We start from the raw sequence: 24,725 nt of genomic DNA on the forward strand, positions 1-24,725 counted from the left end.
GGGTTAGGGTTAGGGCCTGACTCTGGCACTGCTGCGGTACCTTCTGGGAGTCCCTGCTCCCTCCAGACCTGGGGGCTCCGAGCGGCCCCGGGGGGCCCGTGGCAGCCGAAGCAGAGCTCTGGGAGGCCCCTCTCAGCGCGCCCTGCACGGTCCCCATCGACTCCGCTCGGAGCGGTCCCGGGCGGCCCCGATCCACGCAGCCCGACATCCCCGCTCCGCGCGCGGTGGGCATCCCCTCACCATCCGCCCCCGGGACACCACCGGATCCGTCCGCCCCGTTCCCGGCTCCGCCCGCCCCGTCCCCATCTCCAGCTCCGCCCTTCTCGTCCCCATCCCCGGCTCCGTCCCCTCCCCACTCTCCGCGCTCCCGGGCAGCGCGCAGTATGGCCGCGCTGCGCTGCGCCCCGACCCCAACGCCGGCCCCGACCGCGGCCCCGGCCCGGGCCCGCCCCTCCTCGCCCCGCCGCCCCGCGCCCGCCCCGCGCCGCGCATAAAAGGGCCCCGCGGCCGCCCGCCCCCGTTGTGCTCCGCTCCTTTCCGCCGCTCTCCTCCGCCCGCCCCGGCCATGGCTAAGGACCAGCTGAAGCCGCGGCTGTGCCATATGCTGAAAGGGGAGAACGGCTACGGCTTCCACCTGCATGGCGAGAAGGGCAAGAGCGGGCAGTTCATCCGCAAAGTGGAGCCCGGTTCCCCCGCCGAAGCGGCGGGGCTGCGCGCTGGGGACCGAGTCGTGGAGGTGAACGGGCTCAACGTGGAGCAGGAAACGCACCACCAGGTCCGGGGCTGGGGGAACTGGGAGGAGGGGAGGGAGAGGAGCGTGGGGATCCCCCCCCCAAGGCTGAGACCTCAGCCGCGGTGCCGGCTGCCCCTTGCGGGCATCACCCCGGAGCCCCTCGGAGCATCCCCTCCCAGCGCGGTGCCGGGGCTGCCCGGCAGGGTGGATGATCCATTGCAGGACTCGGCCTGCGTGGAGTTCGTGCAGCCCGGAACACCTCGTTCCCACGAGAACGGCCGTGTCCCCGCTGCAGGAGGATGTTGTAATCGTGGCAGCCAGGAGAGCGATGTGGGGGAGCCGAAGGTGTTTTGGCATGGGCAGGGCGCTGCTGTGTTATGCAATCTGTGGCGAAAAGGAATTGGGAGACCCGGGCTTTATTTCCGGCTCTGCTCAGTGCTTTTTTTCGGCCACTTTAGGCAAGCTGCTGCTTTTGCAGCCTGGGCCGGGCAGGGATGCCTCCAAATCTACAGATAGAGCCCTGCAGATGTTCAGCGGTTTGAGTGGCTGAAAGGTGATAGGGCTTTGTAGGGTTTAGTGTCTGCTATAGGGCACGGGCAGAACTGGAGGGAATCCAAGCAAGTTGGGTCCCAGCTCTGCAGGAGGAGCTGCACGCTTCAGGCCGTGTCTGTTTCTGTTTGTAAAACCAAATGTTTATTAAATAGTTCAGTACAGAGAACAAGCAGCGGCTGTGGCAGCCACTGCATGGCACTACGGTGCATTGGGTCCAGGGCTTTAGCACAGGGGCCTGGTGCTGCTGCCACTGATGTATTCTTGTGCAGCCTTCAGATCCAGCACTCTTTTGGGGTGTGTGTATGGGTTCTGAGTTCCACCTACAGGCATGGATGTGCTCCAAGGCAGAACCTTTCAGGGCACCGTGAGCAGCTCAGGTGACTCCAATAAAGCCCTCAGTTCTCCCCCCCGCCATGATTAGATTCGTAGGTTCCCATGCTGATTTTGCCTGTTTGGATAATCTGAGCCAGCTCTGTGAAAGCTGATGTTTGTCTTGAATGTGATTTCAAAACCACCCGAGGAGGCTCCGTGCTTTGATCCCGCTGGGCAGCGAGGCGGGCGGCGCTCCCCTGTTGGAAAGCATTGCAGCTCCCTGCTGGAATTCGGATGCTGGGGAAGGAGCGATAGCAGATCCGAGGCAGCCTGCTGTGGCTTTGAAACACGCAGGGGCTTCTTGAAGGCCAAGGGGAATGGGGGAGACTTTCCCTCTCCTGTTTCCAGCTGGTGGAAGAGGGATGGATCTGTGGCATTGCTGCTGTGGAGCATGGGATGGGGTGACCTGCTGGGGCTGTTGGGGAGCAAATAGCATTGGATTATTCCTGCTGTGATGGTACCAGTGTCTGAGCATGCCCCAGGACCTGCTTTTCTTGCCCAGCCAAGGAGAATGATGTTCCCCAATAAAATGCCAACCACAGTCATGCAGCAGGATGGGTGATGCTTGAGCACAGCTGGAACTGAGCACTGCTGCAGCTTCTCTTCCTCACACTGTTGTGATTGCTATCCTTGGACAAGAAGTGCTTTTCCATGCACATCTGAAGCACTGGGAGCAAACAAGGCCTTGCTGTTCAGTGTAATTGTTTCTGGCCAATGCTAGTAATATAAGGAGCAGGACGTGTTCCCAGGGTGTTCTGTTCTGCCTGGGATGCAGCACTGCGGCCTGATTCTGGTGGTGGGCAGAGCAGTTGGTGCTGTACTTCTGATCCCATGGCACAGTGAAACCTTGTAGGGGCCAAAATGGAGCTGTGTGTGGGACACGTTTGTGTCCTGTGGCTGTAACAGCTCATGGGGTGCCCACAGTGCTGGTAGTCAAGAGCAGCACCTTTGTGCAGCTATGGCACATCCTGGGGTGTGCGTGGGACCTTGTGCTGTGATGGTCTCAGGTAGAATGCCTTCTTCTGCTCATGCACCAGCAAAGCAAGTCCAGAGGTGACCAAGCTGTGCTGGTGGCACAGGAAAGCCCCTAGGTCCAATCTGGTGACAGCAGAGCTGTGTGCGTAGAGGCCGCGCATCCAGAGCGGAAGGGAAGAACTGAACTCCTGCCAGCACCCTCTCTGGGGCTGCAGGACTCTGCTCTGGGCCAGTGCTGGCTCCCAGGGTGGGAGCGGGTTTGGGTGGAGCCCTTGGAGGATGTGGGGCAGGGAGCTGTGCGGAGCACATCCAGAGGTGCCGGATGCAGAGCGGAGGCTGAGCTGTCCTCAGAGCTGCGGGTCTGAGTGCTGGCCATGGCTCGGAGGCGGGTAGGAGATGGGGTGCTTTGCTGGGCGCCTGCTTTGCTCTCAGTCTCACTGCTCCATCTCTAAGGATGTCTCTCCTATGGGAGCTGGAGGTAGCTTGGCCTGTTGTGCCATGGGTGGCACTTCATGGTACCTGTATTGGGTTGGGATGCTTCTGCTGTCCTGTTCTGCTTTGCTGTCCCAATGCTGCAGCTCTTTGAAAGGACTTGGGGGCTTGTTGGGGGTCTTGTGATATGAGCTCCTCAGTGCTCACAGTGCAGTTTGCACGATGCTTGAGCTCCAGTGGCAGTGTGGGGGTTTTCCCAAAAGGAGGATGCTTTGCTTTGTGCAGCAGCTTTGAGGAACATGCCCTGGCAGCTGTGGTTTCCCCAGTGTGTGGTGCTTGGCTGGGACCAGCCCATCTCCTGTGCTGGTGGCAGATCTGTGGTGCTATGTTGGATCTGCGTGACTTTTCTCATAGCCAGTAGTGAGAGCTACTATGCTTCAATAGGGCCTGAGAAGGAGGAAGGGATGTGCAGGACTCTGCCGTTGCTTTTCCTGCATGTCCCCACATTGCTGCCCATCTGCAACCCCTGTTCCTGCACATCAGCTGTCTGTTCCCAGTCCCCTTCTGGAGGTGTGCCCTGGCACAGGCGCTGCTCTGTCAGTGGTATCGCCTGGTGTTGCTCAGAAATGGATCCAAGAAGGAGCAGATGGGTTTTCTGTGGCTTGGTGGAGCAGCACCCTGCAAGCAGGTTATGGGTAGGAGCCCTCCAGGTGCAGGGTGGTGGGCACTGGTGCTCACTCAGCACACACAGTCATGTCTGCAGTCTATAAATTTCATCTTGGTGGTTTCTTATTTTATCATTTGCAGATACTGGCTCTGTTGACCTTGAATGGAGCTTGCAGGGGAGTAAATAAACGCTGGCTAATTGCACATTAGGCTCGTTTGTCACTTCTAACCTTGGCAGTTGCAGTATCTGGCTGGCCTGACCTAGATAGGGCAGGAGCTGTAAGGAACCCTGCGCTGCTTCAGGGTTTCCCCAGCACACGCAGGGTGTCACAGGGCCAAGAGTGGTGGCAACGTCCCCCTGCGGCTGGGGAGAGTGGTAGAGCTGCATCACCGGTGGTACTATCTTCCTCTTTGGAATGAAGGCCTGTGCAGGCAGCAGGTGATGCCCAGTGGGATATCACCCTGAAGCCTCAGACAGGGGGTTCTGGAGTCTTTTTCTGCCTTCTTCCCTCATATGTCCACAATGATTCCCTATTCCCACTCTGCCCTGCTGTGCTGTACTCATGTGTCTGCTCGACTGCCCTAGAGCTGAGCACAGCTCTCCGCTTTCCCACGTGTGAGCTGCCCTGTACTCCCCTTCCTCCCTGCTGGGCTGACACCGCCAGCTCCTTTCAGAGGATCTGCAGTCACACAAAAAAACGTGAAAAAGTGAGGCTGTGTGAGGACAATGGTCCCTTTCAGCCATGCCTGGAGCTGGAGACCAGCAGGGATAGGCTCATCTCCTGGTGCTGGTTTCCCTTATCTCTGCTGTCCTGTCACACAGAGGGATGAATGCACGGATCAGATTGTTGCTTTTATAAATCTGCTTGGGAAGGGGGGGGGAAGGGGGGTAGTTGTCTGGATGGGAAGAGTGCAGCGAAGGCAGTTGAGACACTGCATTTGTGCTCTGGTTCTTGGTGCAACCCAGCTTTCCACCTTGAGTCTGGTTCTCAGCTCTGCCCCTGGGTATGGGGGGAGAAAGAAGTCTCAGGTAAAGGGGTGAGGGTTTGCAGAGCTGTTTATGTGGTAGAACTGCATGTCCCTTGTGAGGAATGAATCTAGGCAGCAGGATTCAGGATGCGTGTTGTGTGATGGAACAGCATGCTTGCAAGTGGAACAGAGGGGATGATGTCCAGCTGCGTGTGTGCAGCTGCCCTGGGCAGGTCCATCATTTAGGTTGGGCTGGAAGGAATTGTCACTGTCACCCATGGCTGCAGGCTGTGCCATCTTGAAGGATCCCAAATCTCTGCCCTCCTCCCCCGTTGCCTGTAGAAACAGTAATGGATGTGCACCATGAAGTGAAATGGAAGCTGCAGGAGAGCACCAATGGGCAGAGGGGTCTGGAGATACAGCTCTCCAAGAAATGGGGAATCTCTTTGCTTCTGCTCACTTCTTCTTTTCCTTTGCAGGTGGTGCAGCGCATCAAAGCAGTGGAGACGGAGACCCGCCTGTTAGTGGTGGACAAGGAGACAGATGAGTACCTGTGCAGCCTGCGCCTGACGTGCACAGAGGAGATGGCACACAGTGGGATCCTGCTGGGCTCCAGCATCTCGCCCTCCAAGTCAGTGGGCAGCGACAATGGGGAGGTGTGGAAACCACAGCTGGAGCTGAGTGCAGGCAGCCTGCAGCGGCACTCACACAGCTTCTCCTCACACGGCAGCAGGAAGGTGAGGGCAGAGCTGGTGGCACAGCGTGGGGTTGGACAGCGGGATGCATCCCATTGCAAATGTGCTTCCCATTAGCAAACCTTCTGTATGTGGCTTTGGGGATCTCAGTGTGTTCCAAAGCTATGGGTGAGCTGCCTCAAGGCCTTGTTTGCTCTGTTGGAAGCAGTGTTGGCTGCTCCTGGAGGAGCTACAGAGAGCTGAGGAGGGCACCCAGCCCTGGGGACAACCAGGCTGCCCTGGCTGATGTCCTTGTCCCTTGTCTGGGGACAGGCAGCACAGTCTGTGGATATGGTAAAGCTGGATTCCTTAACTCAGTCCATTTCTTCTGTGTTACTTCTAGGATGGAGGGAACAGCTGGGTTGAATGTGTTCTCAGCTTTTGCTGCAATAGGAAGGAAATAAGCTCTTTTTCAAGTGGTCTGAGTCTGGGCTGTGATTCTGCAGTAAGCGCCTTTTATTGGTAAACTCCTTTTCAGCAAGGAAAGAATTTGAGGTGGAAGATGTCCAGTTTCCATGGCTGGCGCCCTGCTGGGAGGGCGGTGATGGCACAGCCTTGCACGCACAGATAGGCAGCACTCAGCCCCAGCACTGCCTGTGTATGGGATGTGAATGTGGCAGCCACCACCATGCAGCTGACTGTCCCCACCTGAATCACTGAGGGGATGAATCCTGCAGCCCCGTGGTGCTGCTTAGGACCAGGCTGTGCAAGGCTTTCCCTGCTTCCAAATCCAGCTTTAGCACTCATTGCCCTCAGGAGCCCCTGTGGGGTAACAGCTCAAGCAATTTCTGCATGGGGAAAAGGTGTAGGGCAGGAAGCAGAGTTGTGCATGGGGTTCTGCCCTCCCCCCCTCATATGAGACTGCTTGTGCTGGGCAGGGCTGTGCTGGTTCAAGGGGCTGCCCTTTCTGGGGGTGCTGGAGGATGGGCTGTGGTATGAAGATGTCCAGAGGGCTCTGGGTGGCAATGGAGGTCAGTCTCATGCAGCTCATAACCTCCCAGGGTGGCCGGTGGGACAGGAGAGGGAAACTGGAGAGAGAGAGAGGGGCTGCAGTGCAAACAGCCGTGCGTGGCTTCCCAGGCTGGGGGTTTCCTATCCTGTCTCTGTTCCTTTTGCTGGGTGAAATCCAACAGTTTGTGCTGACGGGAAGTTGGGCGCGGAGAACGGGCTGGTCCCTTCCGGCCTTTGGGTTTCGGCTCCTCCAAGGAGAGGGTGGGACAGGGAGAGCTGAGCAGGCGGGGGGGTGCAGTGGGAGGGAGTGCCTGAACCCCCCTGCAGAGGGGCTGTGGGGTTGGTGAGGGTAAGTGCATGGAGCAACCACTGTGTTTGAGGCTGATGGTGCCAGAACCCATGCTGGTATCCAGCAGATGCAGGTCCCAAACAGGACATAGTAACCCATGGGGGCTTTGCCTTGGGGAGAGCTCAGGATAGAGCTGTGCCAGGTAGATTAAATCCATGGGAGCCATGGCTACTCCTGGAGCTGTCACTCCCCCTGTTGGGCCTCTTTGTGGGGCTGCTGAGTGGCTCCGAGCCCATTGGGTGCTTGCAGTGACTCCTCTGTTTTTGCTCCTGCAGCAGCGCTTTGAACAGCTGAGTGCTGTGGGATTTCCTGTCCAAGGTCACTGCTGCACTGGGGCCACAGGTGGTTAGATCTGCAGAACCTGGCTCTGTGCATTGCAGCCTTGCTTGCTTCAGGGAGGCAGCACCCTGCATCCTGCAGTGCTGGATTCAGGTAGGCTGATGGCCCTGCAGTTGGGCTCCCCTAATCCAGGTCTGTTGAGCACCAGGCATTGGGCAGTTGTTCAGTACAGCAGGGAGCAACTGGAAATGAGGAAAGAAATGTGGAAGCAGGGATGTGATGAGGCAGGCAGGACGGGCACCGCTCTGCCAGCCTCCCACCCCCGTGCTTGTTTTAGAGCAAGAAGTGCCAGCAGCTCTGGGCAGTGAGGTTAAGGTGCAACCTGGTGTGTTGGACTTGGTGCCTCCAGCAAGCACTGTAGTGCTATGAATAATTCAACACCTATTTAAAATCAGGGAGCAGGGTGGCAGGGCTGGTTGCCAGCAGTGTGCGCCCAGTGGAGCACAGCACTGTGGGGACTGAGGGCTGCGATGCCACAGGGACTGCAAGGCCCCATTCTGCAATGCTGCCTCCCTTCCTGCTGGAGGAGACACTCCTGAGTGCCCAAAATCTCCTCTGAAAGGATCTTACTGTGAATCTGAGGTGCAGTTTTCCCTGCAGGCAAACAGAGCCAGTTACCCCGATGCCTCCTGCAGGGAGGTGGGATGTGACCCCATCTCTGCAGTGTTGCTCTATGTGCCTGCTGGGAGCTGCTGTTATTGCGAAGGTGCCTTTGGGGCAGCGCTGTTAAATGAATGCTTGGGCTGACGAGGCAGCAGGGCTGTTTGTTGCGGTGCGTGGGCAGCCGAGGTCCGGGGTTGCGGTGTAGGGCTGCCTGTGGCTGTTGGGATCCGTGCCTCGCCATTCTCCAGCTGTGTTTGCAGGAAAAATAAGAACAACAGCAAGGCCTCTGGGACGTGCTTGGATAGTGCTGTTCTCCCATTGCTGTTCTTGTCACACCAAAGCATGATTTGGGGATGCAAAGGATCTGCTGTGAATCCTTTATCATTTGGATAGTGAGCACGCATCTTTAGTAGCTCCTGGCCTCAAACAACCTATTGTTCTCACAGTTCTAATGCAAGGGAATTAGTGTCCAGGTGTTAAATGGGAATGCTGGGGCTGTGCTGCATGTTGGGCTTGGCTGCATGGCTGGGGCTGGGTGTTGGGCTCAGTGCTGCAGGCAGAGGTTTGGTCCTGTTGCCCCACCACACAGTCTGTGTGCAATGCAGGCAGTTGCTGAGTGCTGTCCTTCAGCTCTTGATACTGGGAATCCTGGAGGAACTTGGCTATGCTGAGGATGGTGCAGCCTTAGCTTTGCTCCCTCCACAGTCCACAAAAAGCAGGAAAATAGATGATCCCTTTGGACTTAGGGCATTGCAGTGGCAGTGCTGTGCCCCACCAGCCCGCCACATGCAGGGAGCAGCTGGGGACCTGGGGATGGCTGTGCTCCTCCCCAGTGAGCATCGAGTCCAGGGGTCCTGCAGGTGTGGGCAATGCTGACTTCAGGGTGGTAAATATTTACCCCTCTGTTTGGGGTCAGGAATAAGAGCTTTGTTTCTATTGCAAACAAAACTCTGCGTTGCAACATCTCCTGCCGCCAGCTTTCTGCTGGAGTGCTGAGAGAGGAGTAACATAGCACAGATGTTTTTGGAGAACTTTGCCAATTCAGTTGAGGCCCAAAATTTAGAGCTTGTAGAATAACCACAGAGATGTAATAAAGCCTGACATGAGCAGAAGTGTCTGCAGTAATTACGAACTTTGGAGAGAAAGGAGGGAGGGAAAAAAAGCAACAAAACTCAAATAAGTGCATGGCTTAAATTAAAGCACTTCCCTGCAGCATCATGTGCTGCTCAGTCCCAGTGGCTGAGAGCGGAGGGGACAGCAGGACCATCCCTGGTTCCCCTGTCCAAGGCAGTTAAAGGTTCAGATGAACCCTCCGACATGGAGCAGGGGAGCTGTGGCTGCATCCCAGCTGTGTTCCCTGCTCTTCCTGCAGCATCTTTCTGTGGACACTGCGGTAGTTGCAGCTTTATTTCCATTTGAGTTTGCTTCAGGCTGTGGCTGGGTCCCAGCCTGACATGGTACAGGGGTGCAGCCTGGCTGTAGGAGCACTCCTTTATGAGCACCAACCTTACCAAGCCATTTCTGCTGTGGAGCTGGAGCTGCTGCATCATCATTGCCCTCGGCAGTTTGGGTTACTTCTTTGCTGTGTGCTGTTGGTCTGAGGTGGAGTGTGGTGTCTTATCCCCCTGCTGGGAAAGGCTGCAACGAGCCTGGGGGCAGCACCCTGCGGTGCTGGAGCTGAGCCCCAGGAGCTGAGGCTGGGCTTGCTTTTGGGATTAGCATGTTAATCCAGTCCCAGAGGCAGAGCTGGCATGTGGGGAAGCCGGCAGCCCTGTGCTGGCTCTGACCCCACTGCATTATTGATGGAGCTGTGCTCGCCGGCATCGTGTGTCGCTCGACATGGGAGCAGCTCCAACTCACGGCGGTATGGGAACTGGGGAATGCACGCAAATAGCCATTTTTCAGACCATTGCACTCCCTGACCACCTAGGAAAGTGGTGCTTAGTGAAAAAGGTGGGGGGGGTGAAATGTGTTTTTGCAGAGTACCTTTCCAGGAGCTGGATGCATTTCTGCAGCTCTCAGTAGTGCAGCACTGTGCAAGAAACTGAAGGCCATTTGGGTCTGTGTAGCTTGGGCCTCTGTCCCATTACCTTGCTGGGGACAGGGGCAGTCCCATCCTTGTGCTTTCTAATCTTCTCTGCTCTCTCCTTGAACATCAGCAGTCCTTTTAACTTCTAACTTTATTTGTTCTACTGTCAACTTTAGACTGGTGTTGTGGCATGTGAGATGTGCTGGAGCCCCATGGGTTGCGATGAACCCGTGGAGGAGAAGGGTTCATTGGGCATTGCTACAGCACTGGGAGAAGGGGCTCTGCAGGGCAATGGAGGCAGTGTGCAGCTCACCAGGGGGGATTTTCTTGTCGGGTGGTGCAGGAAGCCCATCCCCGGAGGAGAGCATCCACCCCATGGCTCAAACTTCCTCTGTGGGATATTTTTAGTGAAACACAAAAGCAAGAGGCAGATAGAGCCAGGAGGAGCTGCGCCCTGCTGGGAGCCTTTGTTCCTGGGGCTGTGTGCTCCCAAGGGGACAGGGGGGTCAGCCCTGGAGACCCGCAAAGAGACAGCAGTGTGTGGGTGGGTGAATGCATCCTGAAGTGATGACACTGCTGACACCAGGAGATGTGAGCCTGCTGCATCCCACTGGTCCTGCATGCTGTGGTCCTGTCTGCATCCCTAGATAATTGAAGGCTTTCCTTCAAAATGTTTTGAAACAGTACCCAGTGCAAAGTGGCTCAGAGCACAGCAAGCTTCAGCACGGCCTCCTGCTCATAGGGATGCTCTGAGCAGCTTGCTTTAATAACAGCCTGCTCCCTGCCAGCCGCTTGGAGGTTCCGTTCAATAGTGTGATTATTAAATGGTTTCCAATAAATTGAAATCATTCTGGCAGGGCCTTCTGCATGTGCCTTGGCAGCAGTGCTGTGCCTGTGCTGTGACTGCTGTGTCCCTGGGAGCAGTTTGGGGCCAGGGTGGTGGGCCCATTGTAGTGCAGGGGCTGCAGCTCCTATGGATGGCACAATCTATGGGGCTGGAGATCAGCAGGGCAGACTTTAGTTATTAATTTTGCAAGATGTTTCTTGTGATGAGTTTGTTTTCCTGTGCAAAGCTGTCTGTTTTTGGAAGTACTTTGATTTCTAATGTGCTCAACGCTTCAACATGGTTTTAATGAGCTCTGCTTTTGTGCTGCACTTACTTATTCCTAAGACCTCTCCAATGAGCTGTGGGGACCATGCAGTCCTGTTGCCCTTCCAGCACTATCTCCAGTGCCCAGCAGCGTGTGCTTGGCTCCTGTGCTGCTGTTGCTGTGGGTGATGCTCTGGGCACATCCCATCTCCATGGGACTGGAGGTTTGCTGTGACCGAGGGAGGCAGCAGGCGCGGGGGAAGGTGTCAGGGTGACATCAGTGCTTGTTGGGAGTGAAAACACATGGAGCTAATGTGCAGCGTGTGGCGGCTTTGCAGCATGCATTCCTAGGCTGGAGGGGGCTGCGGCTTCCAGCTGTTGGGCAGACAGGCTGCTTCCAAATGGGAGTTTAAAGAGTTCTCTTTAATCTGCAAAGAAATATCCCTGTACTGCGCTGTCACAGTGTATGAGTGAGACGCAGCAGCTGTGTCATCGCTTCTCAGTGTGTTTTGTTCTGCTCTTTGGTTGGGGAGACTGAGAGGTTTAGTGGTTCACCCAACGTTACAGGAGAGCTCAGCACATTCAATTCAGGTCCAGTTTTGGCTCTCAGCTCTTGGCTCTGTCTCTTGGCATGGAGTTTTTACAGGCGGTGGCCTCTGGAGGCTCCAGGTTGGGAAATAAGAAAGAAAAACTAAACTCTTAATCAACACGGGGCTTCTCCTGGTCCATAGGTTTCTATACGTAAGGAATTAAAACCTGGATTGTAGACATAATTAGTCCTGGCAAGATCCATGTTGTAATTTAATCTCACTGCTGCCATTGCCTGCACCCCCCAGTGTTTTGGTTCCTCTGTTGCATGTGCTTGAGCCATAGCCAGCCTTGGAGCTGGGTTTTTGGCCAAATGTCTCTTTTCCCACTAAAGCAGTGCGTGATTCTGTTATGGGGTGAGTGCAGAGATCCATTAGCAGTGAGTCCTGAAAGCCGTGTTCAAAGCAGTGTCAGCAGTAGTGGAAGAACTGTTTCCAATGGGTACTGGTGCTGCAGCAGCATGCGGGGTGGCTTTGTGCTCTCCTTCCCTCTGCTGATGGGCACTGAGCTGTGCCCTGCACTCCACAAGGTGCTGGGGTGGCAGATGGAGAAGATGGGGCAGTGGTGAATTGGTGGGGTTGCAACATAGACCCTCAGTGCTGCCAATCCCATTAAGTACAGCCCCTGTCCCTGCAGGAGTCCCCGGTGTTATGTCACTAAACCCTCTTAGGGATTTACAGGGCCTAATCCCCTTGAAGAAATGAGCAGCACAAAGGGCAGTGGGTGGGCTAATCCCTGGTCACTACCCCATGGGTCGACCTCCTGTCCCAGTGTGTTCCTTGGGAATGGGAATGTGTCACCCCCCCCCCCCCCAGTGCCTGATGGGGCTCATGGGGCTTCAGCTGCTCCTGCCATGCATGGCATTCAGCCCCAGTGCTCCCCATCCCTGCGGGCTGAGCATCCCTCATGAGTATCCAAAGAGCATCCCAGGTAAAGCGGTTAATTCTGGCCCTGCGGGTGCTCACGATTAGCAGGATTTAATTAAGACAAGCCCTAATTAGTACTAAGAAGGATGAATAGTACTTTGCCTAGAAAAACACCCTGCTCTTGCCTGGAAGCTGTTTATGAGCACAGGGCTTGCATTGATATGGGGGCTGAGTGTGCCCTGGGGATGGGCTGTGTGTGCAGTATGCTGGAGGGGCATCCCCAGTGCAGGAATAAAAGCTGCCCAATGGTTGCTGAGTGTCCCAGAACCCTCACCCTTCTCTGCCAGCCCAGGCCATGCCTGGTGGGGCTGCTTTTGTTGCTGCTTTGGGACTTTCATTCCTATTCTGCTCTTCCCAAAGAGGCAGCCTGCAGCAGGGGGGGATTCAGAAAGGGGAAATAGCATCAACTGGGCAGCTGGGAACCATGCACTCACCTCCCCATGGTTATCAGTGTCTGCAGCGGGGGCCTGGTGCTGGCACCAGTGGTTATCAGGGCTCCTTGTGCCTGTGCTGCACGTGCCCAGCATGCAGTGCTGTGCTACGTCTGCCCCTTATCTGCCCCAGCACAGTAGCCTTGGTGGTGATAAATGCTCAGTGCTCTGCAGCCTTAAAGGTGATTGCTAAGGTCCCTTCCAACCCCAGCCCTTCTATGATCTTCTGTAGCCATTTGGAGCTGGGTTTAAAATGTGGGTTTGGAGTGGAGTGGTGGTGCAGCTGTATGGGAAGTTGCTCTGTTCCCCATCGTGTCAGTTCTCAGTTCAGTCCTGTGTTCTCCCAATGCTGGTGACAGCTCGCGTCCCTTCGCATCACCCCAGAAGAGACTGGGTTACAGACATGGAGGAGAGGCTTTGTCAGAACTGTAGGTTGTGGATGGTGTGCCCAGCTCTGCTGTGGGCAGGTTTGGTGCAGAAGCTGTAAGCTGTGGGGCTTAGAAAGGAGGGGATAATTAGTGGGAAATGCAGAGACCCCAGGGGCGAGGTGCCTCTGTGGGTTCTGCACCCCCAGATATTTTATTGCATGGCTTTTAAATCAAAAAAGGCCTTCCATTGAGCCAACACCCGGCATGGGTGCTGCAGCACTGCCTTTACTTTCATTCTTAGGAATGCAGAGGATGTAGGGAGCCCTCCCCCCACCCTGTTTCCTCTAGCAAGCTGTGCGGCCTGGCCAAGACAAATATTGGTGGTAAACTATTGAACTTCCCCGGTGCTCCTGGAGCTCACAGAGCAATGCCTGTTCCCCTGCTCTGTGCATGGGGCTGGGCGCTGGGGCTGCAGGGTGGGCACCAGGCATGGGGTGCATTGCTAACAGCACCTGTGGTTGTGCCTTTGGCTTTACCCTAGGGCTGGAGGAGGCTGCATGGGGTCAGCAGGGATGGGAGCTCTGGGCTGTGCCCTATGCCATGTTTTGCAGGCTCTGGGGTTTAGCAGTGACTGGCCTTGCAGTGTTCATTGCATGGCATGAATCCCTGCAGCATCACATGGGAGCTCTGCCACTCCCAGGAGGGTTTTCCTGAGCAGCTGTGGTCACTGCAGGGCATGCGTTTGTTGCAGGGCAGGGGACATCATGGTGACACCCAGTGCTCCCCCCATGCAGTGGGTACATGAAGCTGATAAGACTGGATTCCTGCTAATGACCAGGATTATTAAAGGCAGTTAACGGGGTCAGTATTAATGAATGATGTGGTGATTGCTCAAGGCTTGGCCTCGGTGAGAAGCTGAGGAGTCCAAAGGGCAGCTGATGCTGTGAGGTCAGAGCTTTTACGGGGGTGGCTCTGGCAAGAGCTGTTGTTCCAGCTCCTCTGTCAGCAATCTCAGCCCATGTGTGGGATGTGCTGGATCTCTGCCTTGTGTGGCAGGTCTGTGCTCCGTTGCCTGCTCTTGGAGAGGTGCTGGGTGGCATGGAGGCACGGTGGCTGTGGGGCTTTGGAACAGAGTGGGGTTCGTGGTGGGTGTGGGAAGGATGTGGGAAAGACATTTTCCCCTTCCCCTCAGCCTGGTGCAGTGCAGCCACTGCTCCTTGTTATCCTCCTACCCACAGACACAGCTCCATTGGCTCTACTGGATTGCTAGAATGTCGATCCTATGTTTTTCTTTGCGGATACATTCCCAGCCCACAAGGACTTGCATTACTGCCCTGTTATCCTATAGCAATTCCCCTCTGGAGCAGGGAGCTCACAGGCTTCCCGGCTGTGCGTTTCCTTGGCAGATTGCACTGGAAAAGTTTCTCTCTCTGAAAGCAAACACATGCACGTGGCGTTTTCTGTTCCTCTGTCCTGCCCCCTCTGATTTTCTTCCACCACTGGGGCCAGCTGCTCCCTGCCAAGCACGTGCTGCTGCACCCTCCCCGTCGGGTAGGAATGCGTGTGCTGAGGGAGAGGGGTTCCCTCAGTGTCCGAATCTGCTCCAACACCAGCCAAGGGGGAGGGAAAAAGGCTGCATCTTGCAGCGTCTTGCTGGGAAATTCCCCAGCTAGCAAGGATTCCTGAGAAATGACACGGAGATTGCAGTGCTTGGCACTTGTATCAGCAGGCCTGGGCTGAGCTCACGGCGCATGGTGAGGATGGTGGTGCCCAGCATAGGGCAGTTGTGTTGCTCTGAGGTTCCTGTCTGGCTGTGGCACCCGGTTGCGTGCCCTGTGCTGTGTGGGGATTTGTCGTGCTGCAGAGCAGCTCTGGGGAGTGTGGAGAGAAGTGAATCCAGGCTTAACCCTTCTCCTTAGGGCATCAGCACTCAGTGAGGCCACGATCTTGTTTCTTTGGCAGCAAGTTACTGGGAGGTGACACGTGGGTGGAAATCAGGCTGTCAGTAGAATGCTCCCCACATCGTTCTCCCTGGTGTGAGATGCCCATGGAGTGCCTGAACCTGGCAGCACTGTCACAGCAGGGCTGGGACTCCATCACTGCTCCTGCCCTTTGTGTCCTGCTCATGTTCCCTCCTGCTTAGTGTTTTCTGAGGGTACCGACCCTGGGTGTCCCAGGAGGGGCTGTGGCCAGGGATCAGCTTTGCATCGTAGCATAGTGCAGTTCAAGGGAGACCTTGGTGCTGCAGAGCATGGCTTGGGGAGGGTGATGCACAGTGTGGTGCTGATGTTAGTGAGGTTCCCACTGCTCTCGAGGAAGCACGGCATTTTGGCACTGCCTCTGCTCTCGAGAGCTGGCAGGGTTGGGGCTGGCAGGCACAGGGAGCGTTATCTTACAGCAACATGCAGCCCCGTGCAGCTGAGGCTTAGGGGCTTTGTGCTGGACCAGTGCTTAAGCTGCACATGGGTGTCCTGCTGCCTGCAGTGCTGGGTACATGGCTCATACCATCCTTGCAGGGCTGTGCCTGAGGGCGGAGCAGGATCAGGTGAGTGACAAACCTGCTCAGGGCTTTATGGCTGGGTGCTGAGCCTGCCTTCAGTCCCTATATGCGATTGGATGGGGACAGTGCTGTCACCACCCCGACCTCAGTGCTTTCTCTACTGCATCAGACCCAATAGGAGCTGAGACCTCACCAACATAATCCAAATTCCACTATCAGCAGCAGTTGGCTGTAGGTCCCGCTGAGTACCCGGGTTGGATGCTTTCCACTGCTAATTGGAATCACTTTGCTGTCTGTGAGCCTGCCTGCGATGCTCGTTTGCTCCCTTTGTGCTGTGCGTTGGGCAGCATCCAGCCGGCGCCGTGCCTCGTTTGCGTGCTCAGCGCCTGGAGCAGCACTGTCAGAACTGCATTCCTTGAGCACCGGCATGCTGCAGGTCTGCTTGCAGGAGGAGCGCTGTTAAAGAAAACAGTGCAAATCCATGTAATGACTTTTGCCCTTAAAAAACAAAAATAATATATATTTGTGCTTTTATCGCTCCAACCCAGCTGGTGCAATTGAGGTAATTAAAGCAATCTAAATAATGGAAGTAATTGTGATACTTTGCAGAAGCCCGGAGCTCACATTTGGTGCTGGCAGTGCTGTTGTGGTACGCTTTGGGGCATCAGTGACAAAGCTGGGATGGGGATGCTGGGTCCTGGAGTTACAATGCTCATCTCCTCCCCTTTGTGATGCATGGTGGCAGAGCTGCCCAGGCTATGTGGTGGCAGCTGGCTGATTTGGGACATTTTTAGGTCTCTGCCTATTTGCCTTCTGCGCTGTTTGGGTCTGAGGGGCTGCACTTTCAGGGTGCCATTAGCACTGCTGAACCCATTGTGCATTGGTCCTTTGGCACTTTGTGCCTTCCAGCTGATGTTTGTCCTCTTGGGAATGTGCAGAACCTTCTTCTGGCTGCAATGTTGTGTTGGTGTGGGGAGGATGCTTTAAGGAAAGGAGCTGTGGAGCAGCTGTCAGTCAGCTGCTCAGCCTGCGTTGCAGAACAAAGTGAGATTTTTCACTCCTGGCTGTGGCTGTCTGAGCCAGAACATGATGAGCAGGGTGGTATTTAGGGCTATGGCTGTATAAAAATGGCAGCAGGGTGATTACTGTGTGGAAGCTGAGCTGCTCGTACCCTGGGGTTATTCCTGGCCTGGGAGAGGGCAGCAGGCTCCTGGCTGAAAAACCTTTCAATTAGAGCCAATAAAGGGAACCTTGTGGCTGTGGCACCTCTGAGTGCTGGAAATGCTACTTTCCTCCCCAGAGCCTTTCCAAACAGCCCACATGTCCCAGCTCTTCCCCAGCACCACGAGGAGGGAACATCTGCTATGCTTCCATGGGACTGACATCCAACTGGCCCTTCCCCCTTCCCCTTTGTTATTTATAGCTTTCCACCAACATCTGGAGCTGTGTTTGGCTCTGGCTGCCTCCAGGGCTGTGGGATGGAGCTGGGTGAAATATGCTGCTGCAGGGAGCTTCTAGCACCCGGGTTACATCAGGGGGTTCAGGCAGCCCTGCAGCATCCTGTCCCTGTGCTTCCCAAAGCTGAGCAGCAAACCCCTGCTGATAGCTGGGGCAGAGGGTGAGCGGACCTGGGGATGCTCTGTCTGGTGATCCCGTGCTGTTGTTTCATGTGCTGCAGCCCTGATCCCTTCCTGCTCTGAGTCCTCCCCTTCGTGGTAACTCCTGGTGCTGGTGCTGCCATCAGGGTGAGAGCAAAGCAGGTGAGCAAAGTGGCCATTTTCTGACCAAAACTGCCTGCAAAAGGAGGGGAAACGCCATGGGGGCTGGCTTGAAAGAAAGTATGTGAGCAATGCAAATTAGGCAGGAGTGATCCTGCCTGTGTTTTCTCCAACTCCACTGAAGCAGAGGTGGAAAAGCTGGATGTGTCACAGGGGGGATCTGCACTTGGAGGGTATCCAGTTCCTATAGCAGTACTTGAGGGTGGTTTGTCTGCATCAGATAAACAGCAGTGACTATGAGCTGGGGTGGTCTTGAGGCTGGGGGCTTGTGCTAAGGCACCCTGGTACTGAGGAACTCCATTTTTATCCCTTTTCTAGGGGAGTGATACATGTGTGCTCCATCCTCATCCTCCTGTCCAGGACAGCTCTGCATCCATGCTGGATCCAATGCTGTGTTTCTGGAATAACCCCTATAACGAGGCTTCTTAAGGGGTTTAAGCCTTTAGTGTTCACCCACAAAGTGAGGGAGGCTGGAGGGTGATGTTAGACCAGTATTCAATTCTGAGCATCCCGGCAGGGTGAGCCCCATTGCATTGAAGGCATGATGGGTTCTGGGAGTTCTGTGGGGGCAGATGGGCTTTGTTGCAGGGTGGGATGCTTCTCCCACAGTCACTGGTCCAAACTTGGGGATGGCAGTGTTGGAAACCTCAGGTGCTGCAATGAAATAATGAGAACTGGCAACGTCCAAACAGATTTTATTTATTTATTTATTTATTTTCCCCCTTTTTAATTGGAAGTGTTTCATTGTTTCTTAATGTCTTGTTTGTGCCTTTTTAATGCACGGCTTCCTTCTGGTATGGCAGTGGTGTGCCTGGAGCTGTGGCACTGCAGCTTTGTGTTGGTGTAGCTCTTATCTGCGCGGACACATCCGCACCAGTGGGTGTGTGCACAGAGCAGCAATATAGGGCAAGTGTGACATCCATGGCTCTTTAATCCCATGTATGAGATCAGTGGGTGCTGTAGCATCTGGGTGCCCCCAAAGAAGATTGCTGATTGCGTGCAAAGAGAGAAATACAAGGTCATTTTTTTTTGTTGGCTTTGCAGTGTGTGATTGCAGCTGTGGGAAGGAGTAGAGTGTCTGTGGGACTTTGGGGTCAGGTGGGATCTGGAGGAGTGTGGTTGGGGTGTCCCTAAGGCAGAACACCCCTGGGAGCTCAGGAAACATCCTTCTAGCACACGACAGGGAAATGTTGGCACAGGTTGTGAAGAGAATGAATAGCAGAGCTGGCAGAAGGAATAGAGTGCATCATTGCAGAGAGCTTCATCATGTGCTTGAGGCTGAGCAGAGGGTTTGCTCAGTCCCAGAGAGGGGTTTGTTGGAGCCCTATGGGTTCCAGCAGCTGCAGACAGCCACAGTTGCGAGTATTGGGAGCAGTGGCAACACTCGGACAGGTCTTCCTGGGGAGCTCTGGAGCTGATGCTGGAGCTGGAATGAGAAAGATTTTGAATCATCTCAGTGGTGGATCTTGGCTTCAGGATGTAACGGTGGGAGCAGAGCATACCCACACAGGGCACAGTGCTGGGTACCCCATAAAGCTGCTGCAGAAGTCCTCTCCCAAGCAGTTTCTGTGCAGTTTATTTTGGAGATGATGCTGGTGGAGCCCTAAGTCCTGCTTGTTGGTACTGGGCTTATTTGGTGACTGGTGCTTTGGAACCGCTGCTGGAGCCATGACTCCCCTTAAAACTGGAGTGAAATGGCCCGTAAAGGTTATTTGCAAGCCCCAGTAGGTGATTCTGGATGCGTTCCTTTCTGCAGCCCCTGTTCCCAGCACTTGCAGCCCTGTGCATCCCTTGAGGTCTCACCGAACCCGCTCCAGCATTGAATCATTTCCTGTTTTCCTCGGCTGCCGCAGAGCTGGAAGTGTTTGCAGATGGGGTGAACCCACAGCGCGGGGGCATGGGAACGCAGGGCTGAGCCTGCAGTGAGCCCCGAGCACTGCACACTGTGTGCTGTATGGGGGCTTTTCCTTTGGGGAAAATGTGCGTGGAGGGGTCACTGCTGAGTGGGTGTATAGGGGTGAAGGGAACCCTGTGTGTTTCTTAGGTAGAAGTGCCCAGAGGAGGTCCCCATCCACCTCTAGCAGTTGCCTTCAGCTGTGGGATGGGGATGTCTTTTCCCCATCCCACTTTTTTTTTTGGTTGGGAACTTTGGGGAAATTCTCCCATGTTTTTATTGTTATTTTAAATGAAAGGTTGTAAGAGATCTTATATATACTGATAGATAGATACCTGAGGTCTGATAGCAGGTGGGAGCAGTGTTGCTTTCCATGCAGATTCAAAACTCAGCTGCAGGAAAGGTTTTCCTTAAACCACCCCACCCAAAAAAAAAGCCCCAAAGGCACTTCTGTTTCTTAGCAGCTCCTGCCCAGGACATGGCTGTGCTACTGTGCCTGGTGCACGAGAACAGCAGTGGAATAAAACCTGCTGCGTGCTGCTTCCTGTTAGCCCCAAGGAACCATAAAGCGTTTTGCACGTGATAGAGGTGAAGCACCAAAGCCCTCACGTGCTCTGCTAATATTTGCAGTGAGCTCAGCCTGGATGTGCTGTGGGCACCTTGAGCAGCACCGTGTGCAGGGTTGGTGCTTCTTCTCTGCAAAGACTTCTGCTGGGCTTTCCCATGACACCACTCTTCCCAGCTCAATATTTCCATAGGCTCACTGCTAAGTGACTGCAGGGCATCTGTGCCACATGGCTCCAGGTGGGCACACCGATGATCCCTCTCTGCCCTGTTTGCTCAGTGCTCCCAGTTGTGTGTGGTCATTTTTGAGCTGCCCATCCCCTGGTGCCATCCCCACAGTGGCCAAAGATGCAGCTCCAGATCTGGGCATCACCCAGCTTGCTCAGAACATCCCTGCAAGGAGGGATGAGTAGCAAGGTGAGGACAAAGCCTTGAGCCATGTTGGAGTCACTGGGAGCCAGGCACGGTGCTAACATCAATCAGTGCTGGGAGTTAAGGTGGTGGTGGGGTGGGTGGGTCTGGGCTGCTGTTGGCTGAGGAAATGCATTTTTTGTTGTTGTTGTTTCAATTTCTCTGGAATGGTTTTGGACAATCAGTTTTCTAAAATAAACTCAATGAGAGGAAATCCATTTGTTAACCTGTCCCCGTTGAGCTGGAAGGAGGGGATGGTGTGCAAGATATGTTGCTTCCTTCTCAACTTAATTCTGATTGAAAACAAAACCAAGCCGATAAATCAAACACAATATCTTATCCTCTCCCCCCACCCACCCAACCTCTCCCCATCATCTTTCTTTTTTAAATCAGGATTTAAATGGACAGAAAGAGCTGTGTCCGCGCCTCTGTCACCTGAAGAAAGGCCCCAATGGTTATGGCTTCAACCTGCACAGTGAGAAGTCTCGCCCAGGGCAGTTCATCCGCTCAGTTGACCCTGACTCACCAGCATCCAGAGCAGGTCTGCGGCCCCAGGACCGCCTGGTGGAGGTAACACCACATGCAGCACGTTGCTTTGGGGCCCTTTTGTTGTGTTTTTGGGTCCTATCAACATGAGTTCTCCTGGAAATGAGGAGTTGGAGTGCAGAAGGGATGTGATGCTCAGCTGGGAAGCGTGATGCTGAATCCAAGCCCAGTCCCATGCCCTTTTCCATCAGATCCATCATACTGCTGGGCAGGAGCTTGGAACCAGGGGAAACGCTTGGCAGAGAGATCTTAAAGCATAGGATTGTGAAAGATGGGGGGAAAAACCGCTCTTGGAAGCGATTTCCTGTCCGCTTAGTGCCGAACAACAGGATTCTTGATGTTGCACAGAATCACCCTCCCCTCGCCTTGTTTGTCTCTTGGTGTTTTTACTGAAGAATGAGTTCCCCCATTTAAAGCAGCACAGACAGATGGACAGACGGTACTTGTTTCCCAGCTGGGCTCCATACCATACACCAGCCTGGCACTGCCCCGGTACTGTGGCAATGTAATGCTGGGGCTGGGACACCCATGGCTGCGGTTCATGGCAGCAAGGGGTTTTGTTATTTATTTATCATCTATTGGCCAAGTGCCCGGCACACACAAAGCAGCGAGGGGTGAGCTGGAGAGCTCGGAAACCTGATCCCCCCCCCCTCCCCTGCTCCAGCTCTTTGGGGCTCTGATAAATAATTGATGTTCCCAGGCCTGCTGTACCAGTGTTGGGGTGGGAGAGCAGGGCAGTCCCCTTTGGGGTCTTCCTATGGGTCAGTGTAGTCAGGGTGAGTCCTGGGGCAGTACTGGGGTGATGGTGGGGGTACCTTTGGGGTGAAAGTGGGGTGATGGTGGGGTGACCATGGGATACCATTGGGGTGTGACAGTGGTGTGACTGTGGGGTGATGGTGGGGATGGAACATGGCTACAAGCCAGACTGGCTTCTTGGGACTATGTCTCCTACAGGGTCTGAGCCAGCCCCAGGCAATGGGTGTGTTCGTTTCTGAGCACAAACAATGCCTAGAAATCACAATTGTTCCCTTTCTGCCTGGGAGGAGAAATCTCATCTGCTGGTGGCTCCCAGGTCGCATGCGATGAAGGGAAAATGAGTCAGCACATCAGGGACAGACAAGCACTGTGCTCTGCCTGGCTGCTGGGACACGGGATATCCTCCCTCATCCCTTCTCCCTTCTTAGGCAGGATGAGGTTTTGGGGGCAAACTGAAGATGAATACTGGGCTTGAAGTCGCTAGAGGGGAACCAGTGTGGTCCTGAGCACTCATGTAGGTAGGGAGGTGGCAGAGCATGGGGGTCCGGTGGAATTCAGGAATTAGAACCATAGAATGGTTCCTTTGGAATGGACCTTTAAAGGTCATTTGGCCAACTCCCTGTAATGGACAGATGGAGCTTGTGCAGAGGTTTTTTTGGATGTCAGAGATGTCTCTTCTGCAGTCCAACACTGCTGTTTTTGCAGGTAAATGGAATAAACGTGGAGGGGCTGCGGCACTCAGAAGTGGTATCCCATATCAAGGCCAGAGAGAGCGAAGCCAGGTTGTTGGTGGTGGACCCTGAGACAGATGAGTACTTCAAAAAGCTGGGGGTGACCCCCACTGAGGAGCACACCAAAGGTGAGAGCCCGGTTCTGCCCCTGTGACTCACCAGGACACGGGTGGGATTTCAGGAGTGACAGAGTCATGTTTCCCTTGTCTCATCCCTGAGTGGTTTCCTGAGCACCACCCAGCTATTTATAAACAGTGAGAATACTCCCAGCCACAAAACAACTCATTATTTTTACACCGTGAATAATTAACATAGGAACTGGCTGCCAGAAGGCGGCTGTGGGGTGACGATGCTGCGTGGGATGTGACGATGGGTGCAGCAGCACTTGGTGCAAGTGGTCCAGCTGTGGGGATGCTTTGCTGGTAGCACAACCCAAGGCTGCTCGGTGTTTGGGAGCAGAGCACTGCTGTGGGGCTGCAGGGCGTGATGACCCTTGGCAAAGGAGCCTGAGGGTGCAGAGAGAAGTGCGGAGCAGCCCCCATGTGCACACGCAGAGATGAGCTTCACGCAGCAGTGATCACAGATGTCTGCTGCAGGGAATGTTTCCCTTGCTGCTGGAACCTGGCAGGGAAAGTAGTCTGTCCACTCCACACCCTGTCACCATCCGACCCGAGCTCAGTCAGGTGCTCCGTGGGAAGATTGGTCCAGAGAAATTGAGTCAAAGAGTTCTGAGGGCTGAGAGCGGTGTCAGATGCTCCAAGTGGGCTCAAAGAGGAGCGGTGTGAGCCCGGTCTGCTGGCACAGGCACAAAGGAGCCCTTGTTCCCAGCAGCAGGGACACAGGCAGGGCCATGCGGGTGGGTGTGTGAGTGCCGGGTGCTGGCTCCTTGCTCCCTGCACCAGGAGGATGGGGGTGTAGTGAGGTAGGAGTTGGCCTCTTCTCCCAGGTAACAGCGAGAGGATGAGAGGTGATGGCACTGTGTTATGCCAGGGGAGGTTCAGGCTGGATATTGGGAAACATTTCTTCTCTGAAAGGGTGCTCAGGAGCTGGCACTGCTGCCCAGGGAGTGGTGGGGTCACTGTCTCTGAAGGTGACAAGAACTGTGGAGATGTGGCACTGAGGGACATGGTCAGTAGGTATGGTGGGATGGAGTGGGGGTAGGCTTAGTGATCTCGAAGGTCTTTTCCAACCTTATTGGTGCTGTGATGCACAATGGCTGCAGAGCTGTAAGTTCGAAGCCCTGGGTTGCTGCAGTTACAAGCTGCTCTTGCTTCACTGGGTACAGTGTTGCACAATGAGCACACAGTGTTGTTCTCTGCTTGGCTGCTGTAGGCTGGGGGCTGCTCAAGGGTCCCACTGGGGTGACAGAGAGAGGGGCACAGAATGGGGTCTGTACCCCCAGGAAGTCTTTGTGCTAAGTATAATTCAGTCACTAACCCTGTCACAATTGGCACATCTGTAGCACCGTGTCTCATCTGTCCCAGGCTGCCTTGAGCAGTGACTTGGTTGTGGGAACTAGCAGCTCATCTGCATTGAATTTGCCATTGTATGGAGGATTACTAACACAAATTATTGGAAGTGGGCAACAATATGCCAAGGTCCATGAAAGGCAGCGGGTTGCTTGCTACATGCTGTTGCAACACCAACGAGTTGCTGATTTCAGCAAAGAATGTTGGGCTGGTCTGTAAGATTTCCGATTAAACAATTCCCAGGAAAAATGGTTTTGCTGTCAAAAACAGGAGTGCACTGAATGCAGAGCTTAGGGAGGGAAGTGGTTTAGTCCCCCTGCTGGAAGGGGCTTTCTCCCTGATGAAAACAGGGTGCAATTGAATGAGGTTGGGATCGCAGAAGAACACGGTTCTGGGGGGCATGCACTGGGTCTGGCTGCATCTCTGGGGCAGGGGGCACACGGGGCTTCTGGGGCCATGTTGGGACTGCAGCCCCTGTGATGGAGCTCAGCCTGGCAGTCCCCATGAGTGCACTCACTCTGTTTCCTCTGCCTGGTCTGCAGGTGTGGTGCCTCAGCCCATGACGAATGGATCTGCACAGATGCAGGTGAGTCCCCACCTGCTCCCAGGTTGCTTCAGAGCAGAGGGAACCTCCAAGCCTGGTCGAGGCTCACTGTGCTCAATTAACTGCTGCTGGCTAATTAGAATTGCTTCCTGTTGTAGCTTTAAATTCAGGCTTACACAAGGCTGGGCTCAGCCCCATTTGTGCCTTTTCCCCAGGAATAGGACCCTGCATGTGCCATTGTCCCTGCAGGCACGGGGTGCTGCACTGGGACTGGCTGTGATGTTTGTCCCCGTGTGGTTATTGGGTTTTATTGTTTCTGCCCCTGCACAACCTGAGCTAATATTTCCGTTTCCCACAGCTGAATGGAGGATCCACATCTTCATCTCACAGCGACCTTCAAAGTCCTGGGAAGGAATCCGAGGTAA

At 54.8% G+C, this 24,725-nt stretch overlaps 1 protein-coding gene across 2 annotated transcripts in view; it reads left to right on the forward strand.

Annotated features, from left to right (window-relative positions):
- The first annotated feature begins 401 nt into the window (after nucleotides 1-401).
- The window catches only part of NHERF2 (NHERF family PDZ scaffold protein 2), a 28,049-nt gene continuing 3,725 nt past the window's right edge, over nucleotides 402-24,725 (forward strand). The window contains exons 1-6 of one of the 2 annotated variants that reach the window (XM_072349566.1): nucleotides 402-775; nucleotides 5,179-5,436; nucleotides 20,648-20,824; nucleotides 22,262-22,415; nucleotides 24,299-24,342; nucleotides 24,659-24,721. In XM_072349566.1, the coding sequence (XP_072205667.1) occupies nucleotides 566-775; nucleotides 5,179-5,436; nucleotides 20,648-20,824; nucleotides 22,262-22,415; nucleotides 24,299-24,342; nucleotides 24,659-24,721 (906 nt within the window). In that variant the 5' untranslated portion in view covers nucleotides 402-565. Of the gene's footprint in view, nucleotides 776-2,919; nucleotides 3,022-5,178; nucleotides 5,437-20,647; nucleotides 20,825-22,261; nucleotides 22,416-24,298; nucleotides 24,343-24,658; nucleotides 24,722-24,725 lie in introns of those variants that run through there. The other variant, XM_072349567.1, reaches the window with a different exon arrangement.

This window comes from Excalfactoria chinensis, chromosome 14, assembly GCF_039878825.1.
Source record: "Excalfactoria chinensis isolate bCotChi1 chromosome 14, bCotChi1.hap2, whole genome shotgun sequence".
Lineage (NCBI taxonomy): Eukaryota > Metazoa > Chordata > Aves > Galliformes > Phasianidae > Excalfactoria > Excalfactoria chinensis.